Genomic DNA, 22,226 nt, shown 5'->3' on the forward strand with positions numbered 1-22,226 from the left:
TAGGCCTTCCTGGGAACACAGTAGTGAGGCTCAAGCTGCCACTCATTGTGCTAAGTTACAATAGATGTGAAGGAATGTGTGTTGAGGTCACATCCCTCACAGGGTGTGGGCACGAAGCCTAACCCTTTGTGATAATAAGCTTTGTGCATGAATAAATAGGAAGCCTAATTGGGTGGGGGGGGGGGTCTAGGATATTTTACACATGGTCTTTGACTATAAACCATGTTCCACTATGAAACATTATATTATCTATAGAGGGTATGCACATGACATCATCATCATCATACCCGGAAGTTCTGCGGGAACGCCTACTGAGAAATCTACTCTAAACAACATTAAATTCACTTTTGTCACTCACTTTGCCACTCGATTTGCCATTCACTTTATGCATGCGCATACCCGTCTATACTGAATAAAAGGAAAAACATTGCCTGATATTTATTGATCAATTAAGGCCACGCCTGATCACATCTCTATTAGGGGTGGGCAAAAAAATCAATTCACTCAAATATCGTGATTTGTAAATGCCACAATATTTAAAATCGATTGTAAAGGTGTAGTGAAATGAAAAATAAGTTTTTCACACTTTTAGACCATATCCGTGGTCATCATATGGGCATACCTAACAATGGATGCCAAAAAAATGGGAAAATTCTCATTTTTGTGTTTTATTACTTCCTGAAAACGAAAACGTGCTGCGTGATGACGTGTCGAGGCCCACATCGATAAAAGCCAATAAAAATTAAGCTCACCAGTTTAATTCCCCATATCTCCGCATCCGTCCAGCACAGGCTGCACAGCTGCTACTGATTACAGAAATCTTCCGTTTTAATTCCCATTCAAGATAACATCCAGAGAGTGTATTACTCGGTTTCAACTTAATCATCACGCTAAAAAATGTATCTGAAAACATTATAGGGTAGAAATAAGCCACATTAAGAGTAAACTGGTAAAGCTGGCCGACTATCTGATTTGTAAACAAACATCCACACGCTGTCCTGCGTAGCATAGCTACCATGGGGCCAGTGAGGCTATTCAACGTTGAAGCTCTGGGCCCTAGTGGTAGGAGGAGGGACTACAGGCGGACCCGTGGATTCAAGATTGATTCATGACCGGGAAACCCCGTGCAGCTGGGCTTTAACATTGAGCGCTCGGTTGCACTTCTGCATTTGACCACCAAAATTTGGTGGTCAAATGCGGAAGTAGACGTTCTGAGACGGTACTTCCGGCAGTCTTCCGGGTGCTTCAAAACGCCACTGAGCAACTTCCACTGACATGAATAGCTGGGGGGGCGGAGCTTCGCGCAAGTTCAGTCTCTATCCTTTTATATACTCTATGATAGCTACCCGTCCCTAGCTACCGTCCCATCCCCTGAAGGGATGCGACGCTCTGATTGGTTCAGAAACTTCATAGCGGTGTTTCAACTTGAGACCGTCTGAAACTTCAAAATAAAATGTACACCATTTCCGTTTCACTACGCCTTTAAAGTTCAGATTTTTTCTTTTCTTTTTTTTTTATTCCAGAAAGACTGACTGATGTAATCTGGTTGCATTGAAGTGTATGATTCAACTTTACATGGATTATATCGTTTATAATTGTTTTAAAATGTTGTAGTATTAAAAAAAAAATGTAAAATTGAATCGCAACAATCATTGAATCACAGAATCGCAATATAATATCGAATTGGCACCCTAGGTATCGAGAAGAAGGGCGACATAGGTCAATATGTATCACTAGGATCCTCTAGTGATACAATAATTCCTATTATTTTCACCAGGTGTAAACGTATGATGACTTCAATAAAATGTCATATTGCAAAGTTGCAGTCAGAACTGTAGCCTCACTCCCAATCATCCGCTGTAGTCTGAAAACGCACCTCTTCAGACTTCAGACATCTTAGCCTGTATCACTTGCCGTAGCACTTAACACTAGCCTCGACGACCTTAGAGGCGTACAATATGCAAAGGCTCAATTTATGTAATTTAATGTAATTTAGATAGCAATTTATTTAGACATAGCATCCTATAGTGTATATGCATAGTTTAATTATATCTAGATATTCCACTGCATAGTGTATATGCATAGTTTCATTATATAGATATTCCACTGTTCCACTGTATTCCACTGGGATGTTATAGGTTCTTCGCGTACGTTTGATTCTTGATGACTATTTGTATGTATTTGATGTATAACCATGTTTTGTTCTTGCGTCTGCTAAATTGTAAATTGTCACAGTGAGTCTATTACATTTTCTCCCAATGTAGTGTGTGTGCGTGTGCGTGCGTGTGTCACCATCACTCACCGGTCCGTCCCTCCAGGCCGATGCTTTTGGAGTTCACTCCTCCACTGACAGTACTGACCTCCAGCCTGTAGAGGGAGCCAGGAGTCAGGCCAAGCAGCGTGAGAGAGGAGGTGTTGGCTGCCACACTGTGGCTCTGGACCCCAACACTGCACACACGGGAGGCAAGAAGAAGAAGATGACTCAAATTAACCGATAAGACCTGAGACCAGATTCTACACGTCTTCTAAATCATGAGTTTCTGAAAAACCTGTTTCTATGTCAGTGGTTCTCAAACTATTCATGTCAAGGACCCCTAGAATTATCTGTATTTGGCCGCCGACCCCCATCTGAAAATATGTTGTTCCAGGGACCCCCCCAGAAGCAAATATTTCAGTTAAAAAACGTTCACTGTGAATTAATATATCTTTCTGCGCTACCTGAACTAGCTACGCAGGCTGTGCATCATTTTTGAGGGGGACTATACACAGGTTTAATGTTTGTCTTTAGTTCAATGTTTGTTTTGTAAACGCAATGACAATGAAGGGAAAATGTACGTCATAATGTGCCTCATTACGTCATATTGTCTCTTTATTGTTAATGGCGTTTAATGTTTGTGTTTGCACCGTTTGTTTTATATCACCATTACATCACCTAATCAACATGAGTTAGACTTTAATATATTAGCACCCCTCACTTCACACAGGTGTGATTTTTATTCAAAAGTAGACTATGACTAAAACTTGCTGTCAAAATCAACAGTGAGTACAACAGATGTCCAGACAGAAACAGACCTGTCGTGGGTCAAGGTCAGGGCGTAGGAGTCCAGGTCACCAGGAGGTCGTTGCCATGACGCCTGCAGGCTGTCCACTGTGGTGTTGGTCAGAGTGATGCTGCTCATCGCCATGGGAACTGGAACACACACACACCGTTTGGATTGGTATCGTTTTGTTTAACAGCTGATTCTAAAAAAAAAAGTCTTCTAAATCCTAAAAGTTTTCTGAAAAAATGTTTCTATGTCAGTGGTGATCAACCTTTTCCATGTCAAGGACCCCGGGAATTATCTGTATTTGGCCACCGACCCCCATCTGAAAATATGTTGTTCCAGGAAACCCCCCAGAAGCAAAGATTTGAGTTAAAAACATAAAAGAATATATATATTCACAATTATTTTTAAATAGCAGATCTACAAGCTTGTAGCACGGCACTGCTATTTTTCAATAGCTAAAGTAGCCTATAACATAATGCTTAAAACACCAAAAGGGGTTCCCGTCCTGAACACTTTTCTTTTCTTAAGCCAGACATGAGGACAATACTACAACATGTCTTCTGAATCAGTGGTTCACAAATGTTTTCGTGATTCAAAATTCTTCAACATTATTCCATTTTTATTTAACTTTTTTTTAATAGCAGATGTATAAGCTTGAAGCACGCCACAAAGTGACGTGCTGTGAGCTTGTATATCTGCTATTTTTGAATAGCCAACACTAAGACCCCATTTACACAGTGGCAGCCAAAGCCAGCCTGAATCAGATCTGTGCCACATCCAGTTTGGAATCCGATTTGTTTAAACAAACACAAACAAGTCACATGGAATCAGATTTTTACAAAATGTGACTTGAGCCACATTTAGAGGTTTCAAATCTGATTTCAGGAGATTCGTCTCAGTCTGAAGTGAACGCAGTAATCTCATCTAAATTGGACTCCATGTGACACACACACACACACACACACACACACACACACACACACACACACACACACACACACACACACACACACACACACACACACACACACACACACACACACACACACACACACACACACACACACACACACACACACACACACACACACACACACACACACACACACACACACACACACACCTGTCCGTCCTTCCACAGAGCCGGTGCTGTTGAGCGGGCCGATCCTGGTCGTCACTGCGATAGTGTACAGCCTCCCGGGCGTGAGCACGTTGAACGTGCACTCCCTCATGTTAGGCTCCACCTCCCTGGTCGCCACGGTAACGTTACCTGCCATACACAAGGAATATGAAAAAAAAGAAGGTAAAGACGCCGACGTCATTCAACCCCATCACACAATGGGCTCCATGGGAGTCCATGGGAGGACACCGAATATACTCTTCCTACTTCTGGGCCGCTTATACTTCCTTTACAGGTGTTACTGATGATACTTTCTACATTGCAGTATTGATACTTTTAAAACATGCGGGTACTTTTTCCACCACTGGATGCCTCACACATTAAGGTTCCATCCGTGGGGGTGCACACGCTTATCTGACACACCAAAAGTCCGACATGCAAAAAGTCGCCCGTTGACATGCGTTGCATCCCGTGTGCGGTTAGGGTTAGGTTAGGGTTTGGGGTAGGGTGTCGGACGAATGACTGTCGGACTGTTAGCATGTCGGAACTTATGCCTGTACCCGGTTCCGTGATGCCTGTCATGCCATCATGTTATTTTCACATCAAATAAATATTATTACCGCAGCGAATCTCCAGGAAGTAGCTGTCTCTTGAAACGGAAGGGGCGTGGCTCCACATAGCGCTTAGCGAGGTCTCGTCTGAGTGACGGATGTGGAGGTCCAATACCGAGCCAGGGCCTGGGGAGAGAGAGAGAGAGAGAGAGAGAGAGAGAGGTACAAACACATGCAGTCAGCACACAGACAAAGACAATTGTACCTTGACAAGACAATGAAATGAACAATGAAATTTGTCCGAAAAGTGTTTGACAACTGTTCTATCCAACCAGGTAGTTAATTTAATTTTGTCATCCCCCTCTGATTACAGCATCACAAGCATCACAACCATATGCATGGTGAAAGCACTCAACTTTTACTGGCAGAGTGAAAACTAGCAATGGAGCTCCACTGGTTTGAAGAGCTCCACTGCACCTACTGGGGTTGTGAAATGACTGATTTGTGAGCATTAACAAAAACAAAAACACAGACAGAGGAGGAGCATGCATGAAAACCTGCTAGATGTTCACCGACTGAGAACATCAGCATTCGACTTATTAAAGCCACACACAGGCATTTTTGTCACAACAAAGTATATTTGGGGAGTTTGATTTTTATGCGAGCAAATGTGTGATAATGCCAGCCGATGGTCGGAGGCTCCAGGAAATAGACCGGTCCACAAATTTGTCTTAGGCATTTTATTTACCTTGAAGTGGTAAAATGAGAAACAAAATTACCACTTGCTGGCTAAACTTTTAAGAACACAACAAACTGTTACAGGCTTTGCCTCCTACATCGAGGCACCGGCTCGCAGCTCTCCCCTGTTGTAGTCTCCCTATACTAGCCTCAAGTCACACTGAACCTCCTAACCTGCAGCATTCCTGGTCTTAAACAGGTGGGACAAACCAAACACAAATCACAGTAATTGGTATGAATATCTCCTGCAAAGGCCAATCCAGGCCCATGAGTTGATCTACAACTACTAATTTGCTTCTAAACTTATTTTCAATAAATACCATTCAAAACATATATTTCAGGCACGTATGTATCTATGTATGTATGTATGTATGTATGTATGTATGTATGTATGAAAAGAAATATGCCACTTTGTTGACATGTATATATGTTATGTATAGGGTACTACTACCAACAGGTGGCGCTGTTGAGCTTCACACTGTGCACAGCTGAATGATGGGAAGCTGAGTTTTTAGCAGCCATTACGTGAACCGTGCAGTCGGTTTTCGCAAAACTTGTCAACATGATAGAGGACCATGCCAAACGGTGACTATGCGAAGCCCATCATGATTGGCCAAATGGTGGCGCTATAGCACTCAATTGATGCAAAACTTGCAAACTTGCAAACTTTGAACGTGCATATCTCATGAACTGTTTGACCGTTGGCAATGACACTTTGATACACATATGTGTCTCCTCATGCCGAACAACTTTCGTGTTCTGACTTTTGACCTCTGACCTTTAGATCACCCGCCATTTTGAATTATATGAAAAACAGTTCAAATGTAACTCCTCCCAGAATCTTTGCTCAAAATGCACGAAAACTTCTACACGTGAACTTTGGACCTATACGGACAAATAATCGTAGCACATTTTTTCTAAGTGAAAAAATGAAGTTTTTATGAGCCAATGAAAATTGCGCGCGCACGCACACACACACACACACACACACACACACACTAAAGTTTGAGTACTTATGCTGAACTAACACTGAATGATTTTCCTGTTAACAATGGAGTAACTGATTGTCTCCGTGTAGCTCAGTCAGTCGAGCTCTTGCCCTTGGACCGCAAGGTTGTGTGTTCAAATCCAGCTACTGACAACTCAGCTTGTCAGTCTTATTTGTACATATTGTTGAACGCCCTGTGGGCTATATCAGTGAGATCAATAACTTTAAAGACTGGTGTGATAATAGCCACCTTATGTTAAACACCACAAAAACTAAAGAGATGATCTTCAATCCAAATCCATGGTTATGAACGATTGTCTGCCTAACACACACACGCATGCAGTCACGCACGCAGCCACGCACGCACGCACACACGCATGCACGCACGCACACGCACACGCACACGCACACACACACACACACACACACACGCACACGCACACGCATGCCACACACACACACACACACACACACACACACACACACACTTTAACTGTGCGTGAAAACACACTGTAGTAATGGAAAGACATGCCCAAAATTAGGACACACCTTCTTGTTACCAAATCACTGAATGGTTTTACAGTTTACAATGTAGTCATTGATTGTCTCTGTGTAGCTCAGTCAGTATAGCTCCCGCCTTCGGTCCACAAGGTTGTGAGTTCAAATCCCGGCACCGACAACTCAGCTCGTCAGTCTCATTTGTGCATGTTGTTCTTATTGCGCATTGTTCTTCTTCTATCTTGGTCCCGCTTTATCGCTGCTTGCAGCTATATTTTTCAACTTATGCAGACTTTGATAGCTCACCTATTCCACCGTGACAGCTGGTGTCGGTTGCCTCTCCTCCACTCTCCACTCTCACCACGGCCGTATACAGCCACCCAGCAACTAGACCCAGCCCGGGGAACGTGTGTTCCACTGCCTCTCTGTGCAGCGTGGCGCTGGATAACTCCTGGGAGCCATTGTAGTAGAGAAACACTCTGTAGTTCTCCCAGTGACCCAAGGGGGGCGTCCACATCAACTTCAGAGCGCTGGAAGTGGTCTGAGTCAGAGAGAGATGGGTGGCCGGGGCTGGAACTGGACGCGGTGAGAGAGAGAGAGAAAGGTCATTTTGAAAGCATTGGAACATTTTTGACCAGGTATTAATTTTGACGTTGAGTTGTTTAATAATATAAACTATGCTGATATGATGGATATGAATGATTCACAACTAATCAACCATTTAATAACCAGAATAATAAACGGAAAAACAGCGTGTATATCTGAATAATTGTAACTGTATGAAAAGGTGTCATATAATCCCATGAGGAATGGGCCACGAGGTGGCATGACACTTAAATAAAACATGTTGGACAGAAAGACAGTCAAGTGTTGAAAATGTTTCTTACTTTACTTTAAATTGTGTTACACAGAAACACATATCCCACGATCTTTGTAACCCATGTTTTTTTTTCACCCGGTGCCAATTGCCTAAGAAGCTGTAATCCTGCTACTCTCCCTCTGCCAACCTGGGGAGAGCCCCGAACTGAGCTCATGTTTCCTGCAATGCACGAGGAGTGAACAGGCCGCTTCGTATCACCTGACCCCCCCGTAGTGCGTGGAAGGAACACGTTATTCCAACAGTTCCTTTCAGAAACAAAAAAGGGAGAACAGGACATAGACGTGACAGTATCTCACCTGTCGTGGCTGTGACTGCCGATTGGTTGGTCAGCTCGCCACTCTTGGACGTAACAGTGATCTGATAGGTCACTCCAGGGCTCAGGTTGTCCATCACAGCCTCCGTGGCATCTGGAGGGAGGATCATCTCATTTGGACTCGTCCCATTGGCCGAGAGGACGATGGCGAACACGTCCAGGTCACCCTCGGGCCGTTGCCATGACAACAACAAATTTACCTGACTACCGTTGTTGTCAATGGTGATGTTGGACACAGCAGAAGGGACTGAATAAATAAAAAAATAGAGAGAGATACAGATTATTTATAGTTTTATATATAGTTTATATAGTTTATAGTATACAGTTTATATATAACTCTATGGACTAGACGGGCCTCCGTCGTCTCAAGCAAATTTAAGTCACGTGAGACACCACAGAGCGAGCTAAAGCGAGCGCTGTAAAACAAGCGTCCCATCAGCGCCAGGCTCCGCAAATAAGGGAGTCCCTGCGTTAGCCTACCCGTCCTGGCCTGTATAGCGTGTGAAAACGTGTACGTCACCAAGAGGGGGGCGGCATCTGAAAAGCTAGGGACGGTCCTCTCGTGGGCTTTAAATTCTAGCCCACATCACTCAGAATAGAGTGACGGTGGTATGTTTTTGTAAATATTGAGCTCGTTATAGCTCGTCACATAGTGAACCAACACCAGGATGGATAGAAAGAACGTCGGGCCCAAATACATTACAAGGACAAGGGAAATGTTGTGAACAAACACGGCTGTGCTTAGATACTTTGTTGAACCGTTATGTCTCTGCACCCGTGCGCCGTACAGCCGAGATCCAAGCCATTCTACGTCTTTTTGTAAACTCGTCAATCTGTCTCCATGCTGGAAAGCTGAAAATCTAATTCCGTTTTATGGCGCATTCCCTCGACGTGACCTGCTGTGGCACTTATTTACTGAGCAAGTCTGCACCATTGTGAGGTCAGTTTAAAAAAAGAACGTATACAAGCACACCGGATTGTCGCTCAATGTAAACAAACCAGACAAGCCAACAAGTATGGCGGCCGCTACCACGTGACACATATGTTGATGCCCCCTCCAGGAGATTTTGGTACACACTATTGGTCCTGCGGTTCTGTGTTAGCCTACCCGTCCTGGCCTGTATGGACCTCTGGTTCCGCAGCCCTGCGGCCTCTGTCTGCATGGTCAGGTTGTAGAGGCGTCCAGGTGTCAGGTCGCTGAGCGTGTGCTGTGTGGCCGTGCTCTCCAGTGTCGTGTTCCTCAGAGGTGCTGCCAGCACGGAGCCTGAAAACAGAAATTAAACACTGGTGTAAAGCAGTGGTTTTCAACCATTTTCATGTTAGTCTCGCATAGCCATATACAACTATTCCACAATCTCCGAATGCCAGATAGAGTGGAACTACACCTCCCGAAATCAGAGTAAGGAAGCTGCTATTTCCGTTCACCAAAATATATTTTAAAATATCTTTACATTTTATTTTTATATTTCCTTTTTTGCTAAGCAACAAGATGCTTAGATGATTTCCATTTATATTAGGATAAATTTGCGGGCTGTAAAGACAAAACGGAAGTGGGGAGGAGTCTTCGCTTTATATTTTACTCATGATAGAACTTCCGTTGCTCCAGACTGACTGTATGATGGAAGCATTTATATTTTACTCATGATCAGAGCTTCCGTTGCTCCAGACTGTATGATGGAAGCATTTATATTGTACTCATGATCAGAGCTGCCGTTGCTCCAGACTGTATGATGGAAGCATTTATATTGTACTCATGATCAGAGCTGCCGTTGCTCCAGACTGTATGATGGAAGCATTTATATTGTACTCATGATCAGAGCTGCCGTTGCTCCAGACTGTATGATGGAAGCATTTATATTGTACGCATGATCAGAGCTGCCGTTGCTCCAGACTGTATGACGGAGGCATTTATATTTTACTCATGATCAGAGCTGCCGTTGCTCCAGACTGTATGATGGAGGCATTTATATTTTACTCATGATCAGAGCTGCCGTTGCTCCAGACTGTATGATGGAAGCATTTATATTGTACTCATGATCAGAGCTGCCGTTGCTCCAGACTGTATGATGGAGGCATTTATATTTTACTCATGATCAGAGCTGCCGTTGCTCCAGACTGTATGATGGAGGCATTTATATTTTACTCATGATAGAACTTCCGTTGCTCCAGACTGTATGATGGAAGCATTTATATTGTACTCATGATCAGAGCTGCCGTTGCTCCAGACTGTATGATGGAGGCATTTATATTTTACTCATGATCAGAGCTGCCGTTGCTCCAGACTGTATGATGGAGGCATTTATATTGTAGTCATGATCAGAGCTGTCGTTGCTCCAGACTGTATGATGGAAGCATTTATATTGTACTCATGATCAGAGCTGCCGTTGCTCCAGACTGTATGACGGAGGCATTTATATTTTACTCATGATCAGAGCTGCCGTTGCTCCAGACTGTATGATGGAAGCATTTGGAAATTGCGAGAGGTCTGGCAACGCGAGACTATATTTTCATGTCAACGTCCATTATTTAGTCGGCATTATTACGACCCGGCCTAGGGGATCCTAAGACCCGGCCTAGGGGATCCTAAGTCATTATTACGACCCGGCCTAGGGGATCCTAAGTCATTATTACGACCCGGCCTAGGGGATCCTAAGCCTAGGCCTAGGACCCGGCCTAGGGGATCCTAAGCCTAGGCCTAGGACCCGGCCTAGGGGATCCTAAGTCGCAATAACAAAATGGACTCCCTCCTACCCAGTTCCCAATTCAGACAGGCTACACATGGTTAAAATCCTAAGAGTTTATGAGTAAAACACATTACAGTGCACAGTACTAGTACCCTCAGGGTGGGGACCATAGTTTCCAGATCACAGAACACAACTCATACTCTTAACAAACAAAAGGAAACCAAAATACAAAATTACAAATATATCACCTAACAAAACAAACGAAACAAATGACAAAAAATTACAAAAAATTACCCAATACATTTATCACAAAGCTAAAAACAGAACAAAGTGCTAGTGCACGGAACTTGGCTAGAAGGAAGACATCAGAAGGACTGACAACAGGCAGCTTTATACAGTAGGTGAGCCTAGTGGTCACAGGAGCCAATCACCAGCAATGTCCACCTGGTAGTTAGCCTCATACAGTACAACACTCAGTCTACTCACACAAGCTGGTAACCACACACTCAATCACTACTCATCACAGGGAGACCTGGGGACTTCAGTGCAATGTACTTACATATGTTGCGACCGAAGGTCGCAACATATGTAAGTGTATGTAAGTACAGTGCAAGGAATGAGTGCATTCGCTATGTACTTGAAGGAAGCCTAATCTAATCACTCTTAGATTTTCTCCAGTTTATCCCTGAGTTTAAGTTTACCCTATTGTTGTAGGATTTTTGATTTATTTAGCCTTAATGGCCCATTTGGTGTCAGTGACACCTCTAGCTTCTTGTCCCAGGTTGATGTGGAATGTGCTAATGTGTCCCCTATTCAAAGTCTGATTTCCATTGAGTGTTGGCTTTGTTTAGCATCTATGTGGCTGTGGAGTTTTGGTACAAAATCAAAACAACTTGTCTAATATTTTGGCATGTTTAAACCTCCAGGAAAATCCGTGTTGAGGTTCTTGATCCACTGTCTTTCATTAAAACGTCTTTGTCCTACTGTCCAGTTGGGATTGTGTTGAAGTCCAGACACTTTTAGATCTGCAATGCCATGTGCCATGAAATGTTGGACAATCCTTGTAGTTGTCTTTTTTGCATTGTTAATATTGTATCTGTGTTGTCTCAGCCTTGCAGCTATTGTTTTACTCGTTTCTCCGACATATTGTAAGCCACATTTTTCACATGTGATTAAATGAATACAGTTGCTGGTGCTGGCTGTTATCTGTTGTTTAATCTCCAGCACGCGTTTTGTAGTTCTATTTTTAACTATTTGTTTGGGTTTGAAGTATTCTGGTCTCTGGCGTGCTGGTGTGTTGATTCCTTTTAGCTTGCTGTGTACCAGATAGTCTTTAAGATTTTTGTTTTTTCTGTAGGCTGATATAATTGTATATTCCTTTAGAAGATCATCTGTTCGGTTCTCAAAATTCCTTTTTAATCTGTTGTTGGCTAGTCTGCTCTGTGTTGAATAACTGGTTACTAGGGATATTTTTGGGCCTTGATCCCGTACTCTTACCTCTAAGAAGGTATTGTGAGCTTTCCGTAGGAATGTCCTGGTGTAACCTCGTAGTCTGAGAGCATTAAATAGCGTTTTACAGGCTATTTTGAAATCACTTCCTTGCGTGCAAATCCTATGGAATCGCAGCAGTTGTGATTTGACTATCCCTGTGAATGTGTGATGATCACACATTCACCCCAGCTGATCCTCTATCAGTCACTCCTCACTCATTCACACAAACACTGAGGGAAAAAGACTGAGCAACACACACATTATGACCCACAGGCCAGGGTCATAACACCATGGACCACCATGTGATGATTTAACGAGTAAATAAAATAATCCATGACCATCCATGAGGACCAGAGGTCCAGGTTGGCTTGTGGTAGACATTTTTGTCAAAATTCCATGTTTTGACATACAAAATGAGCGGACAATAATATTACCAGAAACACATAAATAGATAGCCCTGAATGACCATAACAGGTCTGTAACTCTGAGAGAGTTCAAATGGAACCAAATGGACCCCAAGAGTTATGGTGGTCCTTGAAAATAAAACCTTTGAGAACCACTGGTACCTTTAGCGGACTCATGAGTCATGATGACCATCATCACACCTTGTTCAGTGTGTGAAAAAGTCAATAACAACAATGGGCGTAAATGAAGAACTAAACGACAGACATACCAGGCGGTGCAGGGCTGTCGTCCCACAGCTGCAGCCTGAAGCGCTCCGTCCTCCCTGGGCCAGCCTGCCAGGAAAGCCCCAGGCTTCTGTAGGCCCTGGAGGTCACTGCCAAGCTGCTGACCGCTGACGGCCCTGGATGGACGGAGGAGGAGAGGACACAGAGAGATATGCTGCTTCAACAAAACAACAACTATAGGCCTGTCACCATTACACATTTAAGTTGACGATTAATTGTCAATTGTCAAATAATTGCGATTAACGATTTTTTTAATGGTGGTTTATTTTGCATTGAACATTTGGAACGTTACAGTTTGTATGTTTGCCTTTTAGGATTCGTAATCACAAATTGCACAGGGCAGATGTGACAAATGACTTAAACATTTTTTTCTTTCCAAAAAATGTACAATAGCGGAAATAGTTGATCTTCAAGCTTACAACATGTCACAAAGTGACGTGTTGTAAGCTTGTAGATCTGCTATTTCTGCTATTTTTTTAAAGAAAAGATATAAAAAGAAATATATACAGTATATGTTTTTAAATGTATGGACATTTTTAAAGATGGAAACGATTGACAACTAGATAAAGTGCCCCTCGGGGCACAGGTCTCCACCAGGGCAGGTCAGGCTGTGGCGCTATAATAGGCCAATGTGAAAAGGGTGCGATTTCTTGGATGGCAATTGGATGATTTGAGGCATTTTGTTCCAAAAATGTGTTTTGCAAAAATCCACCTGTTGGTGGCACTATAACAGGCCAATCTGAAAAGGGTTGGATATATTCCTCAGCCTAGTAGGAAAGTCTGTGAAAGATTTCACGTAAATTGCACGCTGCGTTCATGATTTGAGGCTTTTTGTTCAAAACGGGCCAATCCTACAAACTTTGAAAGCCAATGTTAGCCAATTAGGATGGAATATGAAATATCGGACAGATCCGACTTGAACACATGACTATAGAGATAGTGTGCAATGATTTACGGGATTTATGGGATTTTTGGACAGAGTAATATAAAAAATAGTTTTTCAAAAGTCGGCCTCCTGGTGGCGCTATAACAGGCAGTTCTGGAAAATTGGGGCAGAGGTTCATCGTTGGCATCCAGGGAGTGTGTGTGCAAAATTTGGCATCGACCGGGTTAACGGTGCAGGAGATTAACTGTACACAGACGGCCGGACGGACGGACACGCACACACACACGGACGGACGGACGAACGGACGGACACACGGACGGAGTGTAAAACATACTCTCTCCCTATGCCTTCGGCCTGGTGGAGACAACAAACAAACACACACATATACACAAGGGGAAAGAGACGGAGAAGGAAGGGAGACAAGACAAGCAATTATAAATGTGTTTTTAAAACGTCTGCTTCCTCCTCGGCACTTAAAATGGCTGCCAAAATGGCCGCAGACCAAGTGAAAGTACATCACAGCATTCCAGCCACCCGTACTAGTCAAAACAAGAGTTTGTGTGAGAAACTCAATTGTGCGTGCGTGTGTGTGCGTGCGTGCGTGCGTGTGCGTCTGCATGTATGTGTGTGTGCGTGTGTGTCAGCGTGGTACTGAGGGTGGAGAGAGATGTCGGAGCCAGATTGTATTGTTCTCGCTTAGTTTAAAGCCCCCTTGGTGACACATACACGCACACACACACACATGAACACGCACACACACACACACATGAACACGCACACACACACACACATGAACACGCACACATACATTCAGCCTCACTAGACCGCTGAGAGGCATTGTGGGAAAAAAAACATAGAAAGGAAGCAGGGACCACGCTGGCACAGGGGAGGCTAGGAATGCCTGTGTGTGTCTGGAGTGGGGGGGGGGGGGGGGGGGGGGGGCGTGGCGTGTGGCGCGCACCAAAAATAGGCTCTGACGCAGCCTGGTGGCGAGCGAGTCCCGCCGTCGATTCCCGAGCCCCGGTTGCTTTCGTCGACTGAAACTGTGACGAAAAATGTTCGCCGACTACCTGTTTTCACTGCAAAAAATAAATAAAATAAAATAATAAATAAATAAAAAGCCATGATGACTAAAACTATGACTTGACGATTTTGTCAACAAACAAAAACTAGACTAAAATGATAGGGAGGGACTAGTGGAGAAGAGATCCAGTAGAACTATATGCTTGGTTGCATGCAGCAAATAGCGGATCTACAAGCTCACAACGTGTTGCACTGCGTCGCCGTTTGAGCTTGTAGATGTGCTATTTTCAGAGTGCAACCAAGACTGATTGTACACTTAGTGTACAATCAGGGCATCAAGGGCCGCGAAAACACATTTTAGTCGAAAAAACAAACTGTAGAAATCGTATATTTAGAGGACTGAAATTAGACTAACACAAACATTTTAGGTGACCAAAGTATGACTAAAACTACATTGAAACGTATTCAAACGACTATGACTAAGACATTTTCTGTCAAAAACCACTGGTGGGTGGGGGTGGGTACACAGTATGTAATCCAACCATTGTAGCAGAGATCAGAACTTTATGATAGAGGTCTAGTGAATGTAAAATGGACTGTACCATTGAAGCAGATAGATCAGCTATGATGGACTAACTGAATGTTAAAAATAGGCCTACTGTATAATGGGCTGTACCATTGAAGCAGATAGATCAGCTATGATGGACTAACTGAATGTTAAAAATAGGCCTACTGTAAAATGGACTGTACCATTGAAGCAGATAGATCAGCTATGATGGACTAACTGAATGTTAAAAATAGGCCTACTGTAGGCTATAATGGACTGTACCATTGAAGCAGATAGATCAGCTATGATGGACTAACTGAATGTTAAAAATAGGCCTACTGTATAATGGACTGTACCATTGAAGCAGATAGATCAGCTATGATGGACTAACAGAATGTTAAAAATAGGCCTACTGTATAATGGACTGTACCATTGAAGCAGATAGATCAGCTATGATGGACTAACTGAATGTTAAAAATAGGCCTACTGTATAATGGACTGTACCATTGAAGCAGATAGATCAGCTATGATGGACTAACTGAATGTTAAAAATAGGCCTACTGTATAATGGACTGTACCATTGAAGCAGATAGATCAGCTATGATGGACTAACTGAATGTTAAAAATAGGCCTACTGTATAATGGACTGTACCATTGAAGCAGATAGATCAGCTATGATGGACTAACTGAATGTTAAAAATAGGCCTATACTGTATAATGGACTGTATCTGCGAAAGGTCAGCGAGCTGGAATGTCAGTGTGTGCCTAGAAAGATTGGGAGACTGGTAGGGTGTACACACACCCGCGCACACACACACACACACACACACACACACACAGTGGGAGTGCATTGTACGCAAGAAGGTCAGTGTTTGAGCTCTGCTGGGTGCACCCAGCTTCCTCCAAAACACGCGCACACGCGCACACACACACACACACACACACACACACACACACACACACACACACACACACACACACACACACACACACACACACACACACACACACACACACACACACACACACACACACACACACACACACACACACACACACACAGCTTCCTACAGAGCAGAGAAACAATGAAGACAGGAAGTGGCTGAACCCTGAGCTCTGGAAATACTTCTGTTCTGGAGCCACGCCAGCATGCATGCACCACACGCACGCACACACGCACGAGGTAACGCACAAATAATTTTAGTGGAGTAAAAGTACAATATTTGTACTACACACCCCCTTTTTCATGACAATAGCAAAAAAATTATAAGTATTAGAAAAATGTGAAAATCACAATTGTGGGTTTGTAATTGTATAACGAAATGAAATGACGAAACGAAATGTATTGGTTAAAGTATTTTTGTAATAATAATCAAAATCTACAAAGTAACTGTAACTAAAGTTTTCACAAATGTAGTGGATTAAAAGTACAATATTTGGATCTGAGATGTAGTGTAGTAGAAGTAAAAGTAAAAGCAGAATTAATTGGTCTAAACTAACCAAGAAAGATCTAGATAAATATGTGAATCTTTCTGATGCTCTGCTGGGTAAGATTAAGCTACCTAAAGATACTTTATTGTGTCAGGACATGAACTGTAAGAATATGCAACACTGTGAGGAATTATCTTCCCTGTATGAAGCTATTGTGGAGTCTCTCTGTATTTCCAGTAGGCCTCTCTACAAACATGGATGTAAAGTATATGCTACTAAAAGCCTGGGTGGAATGATCATGTTCAAGAGCTTCATGCTGAGGCTAGAAGGGCTTTCAGGAGTTGGGCTGAGTCTGGAAAAAATAGATGCAAAAACGCACTAATGCTAATTTTAAATATGCCCTTCGGTTTATTAAAATAAATGAAAATATAATGAGGTCAGACTCACTGGCAAAGAAACTGCAAAATAATAATGTGAATTATTTCTGGAAGGAAATAAAAATGATAAATAATTGCAAAACCTCTCTCCCATCGAATATAGATGGTGTGAGTGGTTCGGATGAGATTTCACAGCTATGGAAGAAGCAGTATTCAGAGCTATTCAACTGTGTAAAAAGTGAACTGTTTGTAGTCGAAAATGTTGATTTTAATGATGAGATGATTGTTACACCTGCAGAAGTTCTTGAAGCAGTATTGAAGCTAGGAGATAATAAGGCCTGCGGTCTGGACAATATAACAGCGGAACATCTCAAACTTGCCAGTAGGACACTGTGCCCTCTGGTGGCCATGTGTTTTAGAGGTTTTTTTACGCATGGGTTTTTACCTGTTTCCATGCTTTCTGTGGTACTTGTGCCGGTCATTAAAGATAAAGTGGGTAAGGTAAACAGTTCAGATAATTATAGGCCAATAGCCCTGGCCAGTGTTATGTCCAAAGTACTTGAGACAATTCTACTGAGTAGATTAGAGAGGTCAATTTTGTCTGCTGATAATCAATTTGGCTTTAAAAGAAAACATGGCACTGATTTGTGTATTTTTGCTCTCAAAGAGATCCTAGATAAATATGGTAGGCAGAACTCTACAATGTTTGTTTCTTTCATTGATGCTTCCTGGGCATTTGATCGCATTAATCATGAAAAGCTTTTTTCTAAACTGATACAAAGAGGGGTCCCCAGGTTCTTAGTCAGAATCCTGGTGTTCTGGTATGCTCACCAGACCATGAGTGTAAAATGGGGGAAGTCAATGTCTGCTCCCTTTCATGTGATCAATGGTGTCCGTCAAGGGGGAATTTTATCTCCTTTTCTTTTTAATGTTTATATGAATGACTTGTCTTTAAATACATGTGGTACAGGGTGTAGGGTTGGTGACTCACTAATTAACCACCTGATGTATGCTGATGATTTGGTCATTTTCAGTCCGTATAGTGCTGGTCTCCAACAGCTTCTGGAAGTATGCTCACAGTATGGTCTTGATTTTAATATAAAATACAATGCTAAGAAAAGTAAAATAATGATAATCCGAAGTAGGGAAGACAGACATTCAGCCTTTCCTGACTTCCATCTGGCTGGCACTGCTCTTAGTGTGTGCAGCGAGTACACTTATTTGGGCCATATTATCTCTGATGATCTCTCAGATGACAAGGACATCTATAGACAGCGACGGAAGCTGTATGCCCAAGCAAAGATGCTGTGTCGCAAATTTAGCATGTGCTCGGTTCCTGTGAAAATATCGTTCTTTAGATCCTTCTGTACACCGCTGTATACTGCACACCTATGGTGCCGCTATAGACAAAGCAGCATCAGAAAACTCACAGTGGCCTATAATGATTGTATGAGGGTGCTGTTGAGAGTGCCAAGAAGCTCCAGTGCTAGCCAGATGTTTGTTAGTGTCGGAGTACCTACCTGCTCTGCTGTACTACGTAACCTTATGTACAGATTCATGTGTAGGGCATCTGAGTCAATAAACTACATCATTGCTGTAATAACGGACCCTACAGGAAAGTGCACTCAGGTTCTCATCGAGACTGTGGAACTACTGGCGCACACGTCTGTATGTCAGAAACTGAACAGTGTGGGATATGTGCATATATGTACCTTTTTATTTATTTTAATTTTTGTATTTACTGTTATATTGTATTGTTTGTGATATGGATCCTCCTGGGTCTGAAATAAAGATTGATTGATTGATATATTGGAAATTGGAAATGCTCAAGTAAAGTACAAACACCTCAAGTCAAAATGATAGTAGAGTGCCTAAGTAAAATGTAAACAGTTACTTTCCACCACTGAAGCCATGGTGACTTACTGGTGTTGACGGTGAGGTTGGCAGTGTGCCGGTCACTCTGGGAGGTGATCTCCAGGCTGTAGGACGTCCCGGGCTCCAGATGCTCAAGGAGACACGTGAACAAGTCTCCTTCTGAATCCTCCTTCCCTCCTCCCCCTCTCTCATCATCTCCTCCATCCTCGTCACCTTCCCTCCTCCTCCCGCCTCCTCCTACACCCTTGACTCCTCCAATCTCGTTATCTCCTTGCCCCCCACCGTCTCCCGCTTCGCCCTCTCGTCTCCCGTCGCCTTCGAGTTCCCCGTCCACGTCGGACCGACGAAACAGGAGGCCTATTTCGTTGGACCCGAAGCCGTCGGTGCCGTCTCCTCCCCCTCTCTCCTCCTCCCCCCCTCCTCTCCTCGTACAGGGGGTCCCCTCGGTGCCGTCCAGAGGAGTGGCGGTGAAGTTGCAGTCTCGTCCGCGAGTCGTCACAGTCACCGAAACGGAGTCCACGTCGGACGTCGTGTCGGAGACGGAAATGCTACAGGGCGGGTGGTCCGACGTAGGGGCTGCACTGGACATGTACTGAGGCAGGCAGGCAGGCAGGCAGGCAGGCAGACAGACAGACAGACAGACAGACAGACAGACAGACAGACAGACAGACAGACAGACAGACAGACAGACAGACAGACAGACAGACAGACAGACAGCGTTAATTGAATCAACGTGCATAATATAGATGAAGCAACGCTGCCACTACTCTGCCAGGTGTGGAACAGTGTACCAAAATAAATTATAATTTGTCAGCGTCACTTTGACACTTATGTTCCTTTTATTTGAAAGTGAAATATCCCTTGAGAGAGAGAGAGAGAGAGAGAGAGAGAGAGAGAGAGAGAGAAAGAGAGACTTCACCTGATCAAACTATTTAATGTAAAGTATTGGTGATAAATTATTCATACAGCACACACAGTAGTCAATTAAATCTGTTTGATTTGGAGAAAAATGACATGCATGCAGTATATTACATGTGCATTGATAATTTTCATGTGTATATTAGGCTAAACATGAATGGTTTGAATAAGAACACTAGAATTGAATGTGTTATGTGACGTACACAGCTCTACAAGTACATTTTGGGGTATTTTATTTACCTCTCCAAACATTAACAGTGTGAGCCGGTGACTAACCGGCTAACTTGCCGATATTGCTTAATTATTACATGCGCTGGACATGATCAGCAGTGGAGAGGAAGGTGGCGGTGCTGCAGATTGCTCCAGCACCTTCCTTTTCCACTGCTGATCATGTCCTGCGCATCTGCGCATGTAAGAATTAAGCAATGTCGCTGACGCGCGACGGGGTGTTAAATATAATAATAATAATGTGTTTATGTTTGACACATGCTGCATGGACGCGTCACCATGGCAACCAATGTCGCCGTCACCGGAGGCTGTTTGCTTAACGATTTTGACAGCTACCGCGTGGGCGTCATAGCCACCGTACTTCCGCGTAGCGGAGCCGTCCTGACAGTCGTTGCTTAAAGTCCCTATTGTTTGTTTTTGGTTCCTTGAGTTCAGTTTGGTCCTTATTTACTGTAGCCTGGTGGAACCATTCCCCTTGCTGGACAACATTTGCATTCTACCAGAAGGGAGAGTCTGGTCTCTCTCCGGCAGAGACAATGTACTCCGAACCAATTCTGGTCGGAGCGATATGCGGACGTATGCGGCCGCTAGAGGCGGGATCAACGCCAGACTGATGACATATTGAAGCTGTGCCACAGCGCAAATGTAAACACAACCTAACAAGACTACAACTCGAAATTATTATGGAGATATCATATTTTTGTCCCGCTGCTTCCGGGTTCATCGTTTCTGCTTGAGAGATCCCAGATGCAGGCAGGAGGGAACTTAACTTGTGAACTCAATACTGCCGCAATCTGGTGGAGTCAGGTTATATTTACTGCGCTTGCACATACTACATCTTCACACATCCATACATGGACCATACACTAGTTTTTATTAGTTGTATTAGTTTCAAATAAATACATTTTGGCATTTAATCCTGTGTCGTCTCCCATATTTGTCAGTTCATGACACTTATGATCCCAGATGACTATTTCTATTCATTTGATTGCTTATTGTAAGTCACTCTGGATTGAGTGTCAGATAAACGGCTAAATTGAAAGTTTGTGTGTGTGTGTGTGTGTGTGTGTGTGTGTGTGTGTGTGTGTGTGTGTGTGTGTGTGTGTGTGTGTGTGTGTGTGTGTGTGCGCACGCGTGCGCAAGGTCCTTGTGTGTACCTACTGTATATACAGTAGGGCACGGCTGCCCCTTGACGGACATTATACTGTATATGGCTCTTAACATGTTTTGGAACTATTTAAAGACACATTTTGAAATTAGCTTTTTGTAGAGATACTGTAATTTAAAGGGCATTATGTGTAGTATTTATAGTTACATTCAGTGATTACTGTCTGATATACAGTGGTGGAAAAAGTACCGGTATTCAATTTTGACTCAAGTAAAAGTATCGATACTGTAATATAGAAATACTCTGTTACAAGTAAAAGTCAGGAATTTAAAATGTACTTGAGTGAAAGTACAAAAGTATAGACATCAAAATGTACTTAAAAGTACCAAAAGTAAAAGTACTCATTATGCAGAATGTCCAAGATGTTTCAAGATTTCAAATGTCTAAAAATCTTTTGAAAATCTACGTGACAATTGTTGTATGTGAGCTTGTAGATGGGCAATTTTCAAATGGCCAAAATGAAGTGGTTAATGTCTGCTTTGTAATATTATCAAAATCTACAAAGTAACTACTAACTAAAGTTTTGAACGGCAGTTCGAGGGTGATAAACAGTGCATGTGTGAGTACCAGGATACTATTAACAGACACATTTGTGATAAAGTAAAGCAAAACTAAACTAAACTAAACAAAAAAAAGTTTGGAGCTACTAAAATACCCACATTAGAATGAATACAACTAGATTTCTACAATTCTAGCTGCATTTTACTGTGGAAGGGGTGCGGGAGAATGGAGAACAGTGGGCTATGAAACAATAATTCAAGCCAGGCCAACATG

At 43.0% G+C, this 22,226-nt stretch overlaps 1 protein-coding gene across 1 annotated transcript in view; it reads right to left on the minus strand.

The window, feature by feature from the left end:
• ptprb (protein tyrosine phosphatase receptor type b) overlaps window positions 1-19,352 on the minus strand; it is a gene marked incomplete at its 5' end in the record, with an annotated part of 54,977 nt that extends 35,625 nt beyond the window's left edge. Inside the window, 9 exons of the mRNA XM_079494142.1 lie at window positions 2,303-2,448; window positions 3,073-3,190; window positions 4,171-4,317; window positions 4,788-4,904; window positions 7,249-7,518; window positions 8,119-8,382; window positions 9,244-9,399; window positions 12,984-13,115; window positions 19,187-19,352. Coding sequence (XP_079350268.1) covers window positions 2,303-2,448; window positions 3,073-3,190; window positions 4,171-4,317; window positions 4,788-4,904; window positions 7,249-7,518; window positions 8,119-8,382; window positions 9,244-9,399; window positions 12,984-13,115; window positions 19,187-19,352 — 1,516 coding nt within the window. The remainder of the gene's footprint in view (window positions 1-2,302; window positions 2,449-3,072; window positions 3,191-4,170; window positions 4,318-4,787; window positions 4,905-7,248; window positions 7,519-8,118; window positions 8,383-9,243; window positions 9,400-12,983; window positions 13,116-19,186) is intronic.
• Window positions 19,353-22,226: the final 2,874 nt, after the last annotated feature.

Source organism: Electrona antarctica (genome assembly GCF_951216825.1).
Source record: "Electrona antarctica genome assembly, chromosome: 23".
Classification (NCBI taxonomy): domain Eukaryota; kingdom Metazoa; phylum Chordata; class Actinopteri; order Myctophiformes; family Myctophidae; genus Electrona; species Electrona antarctica.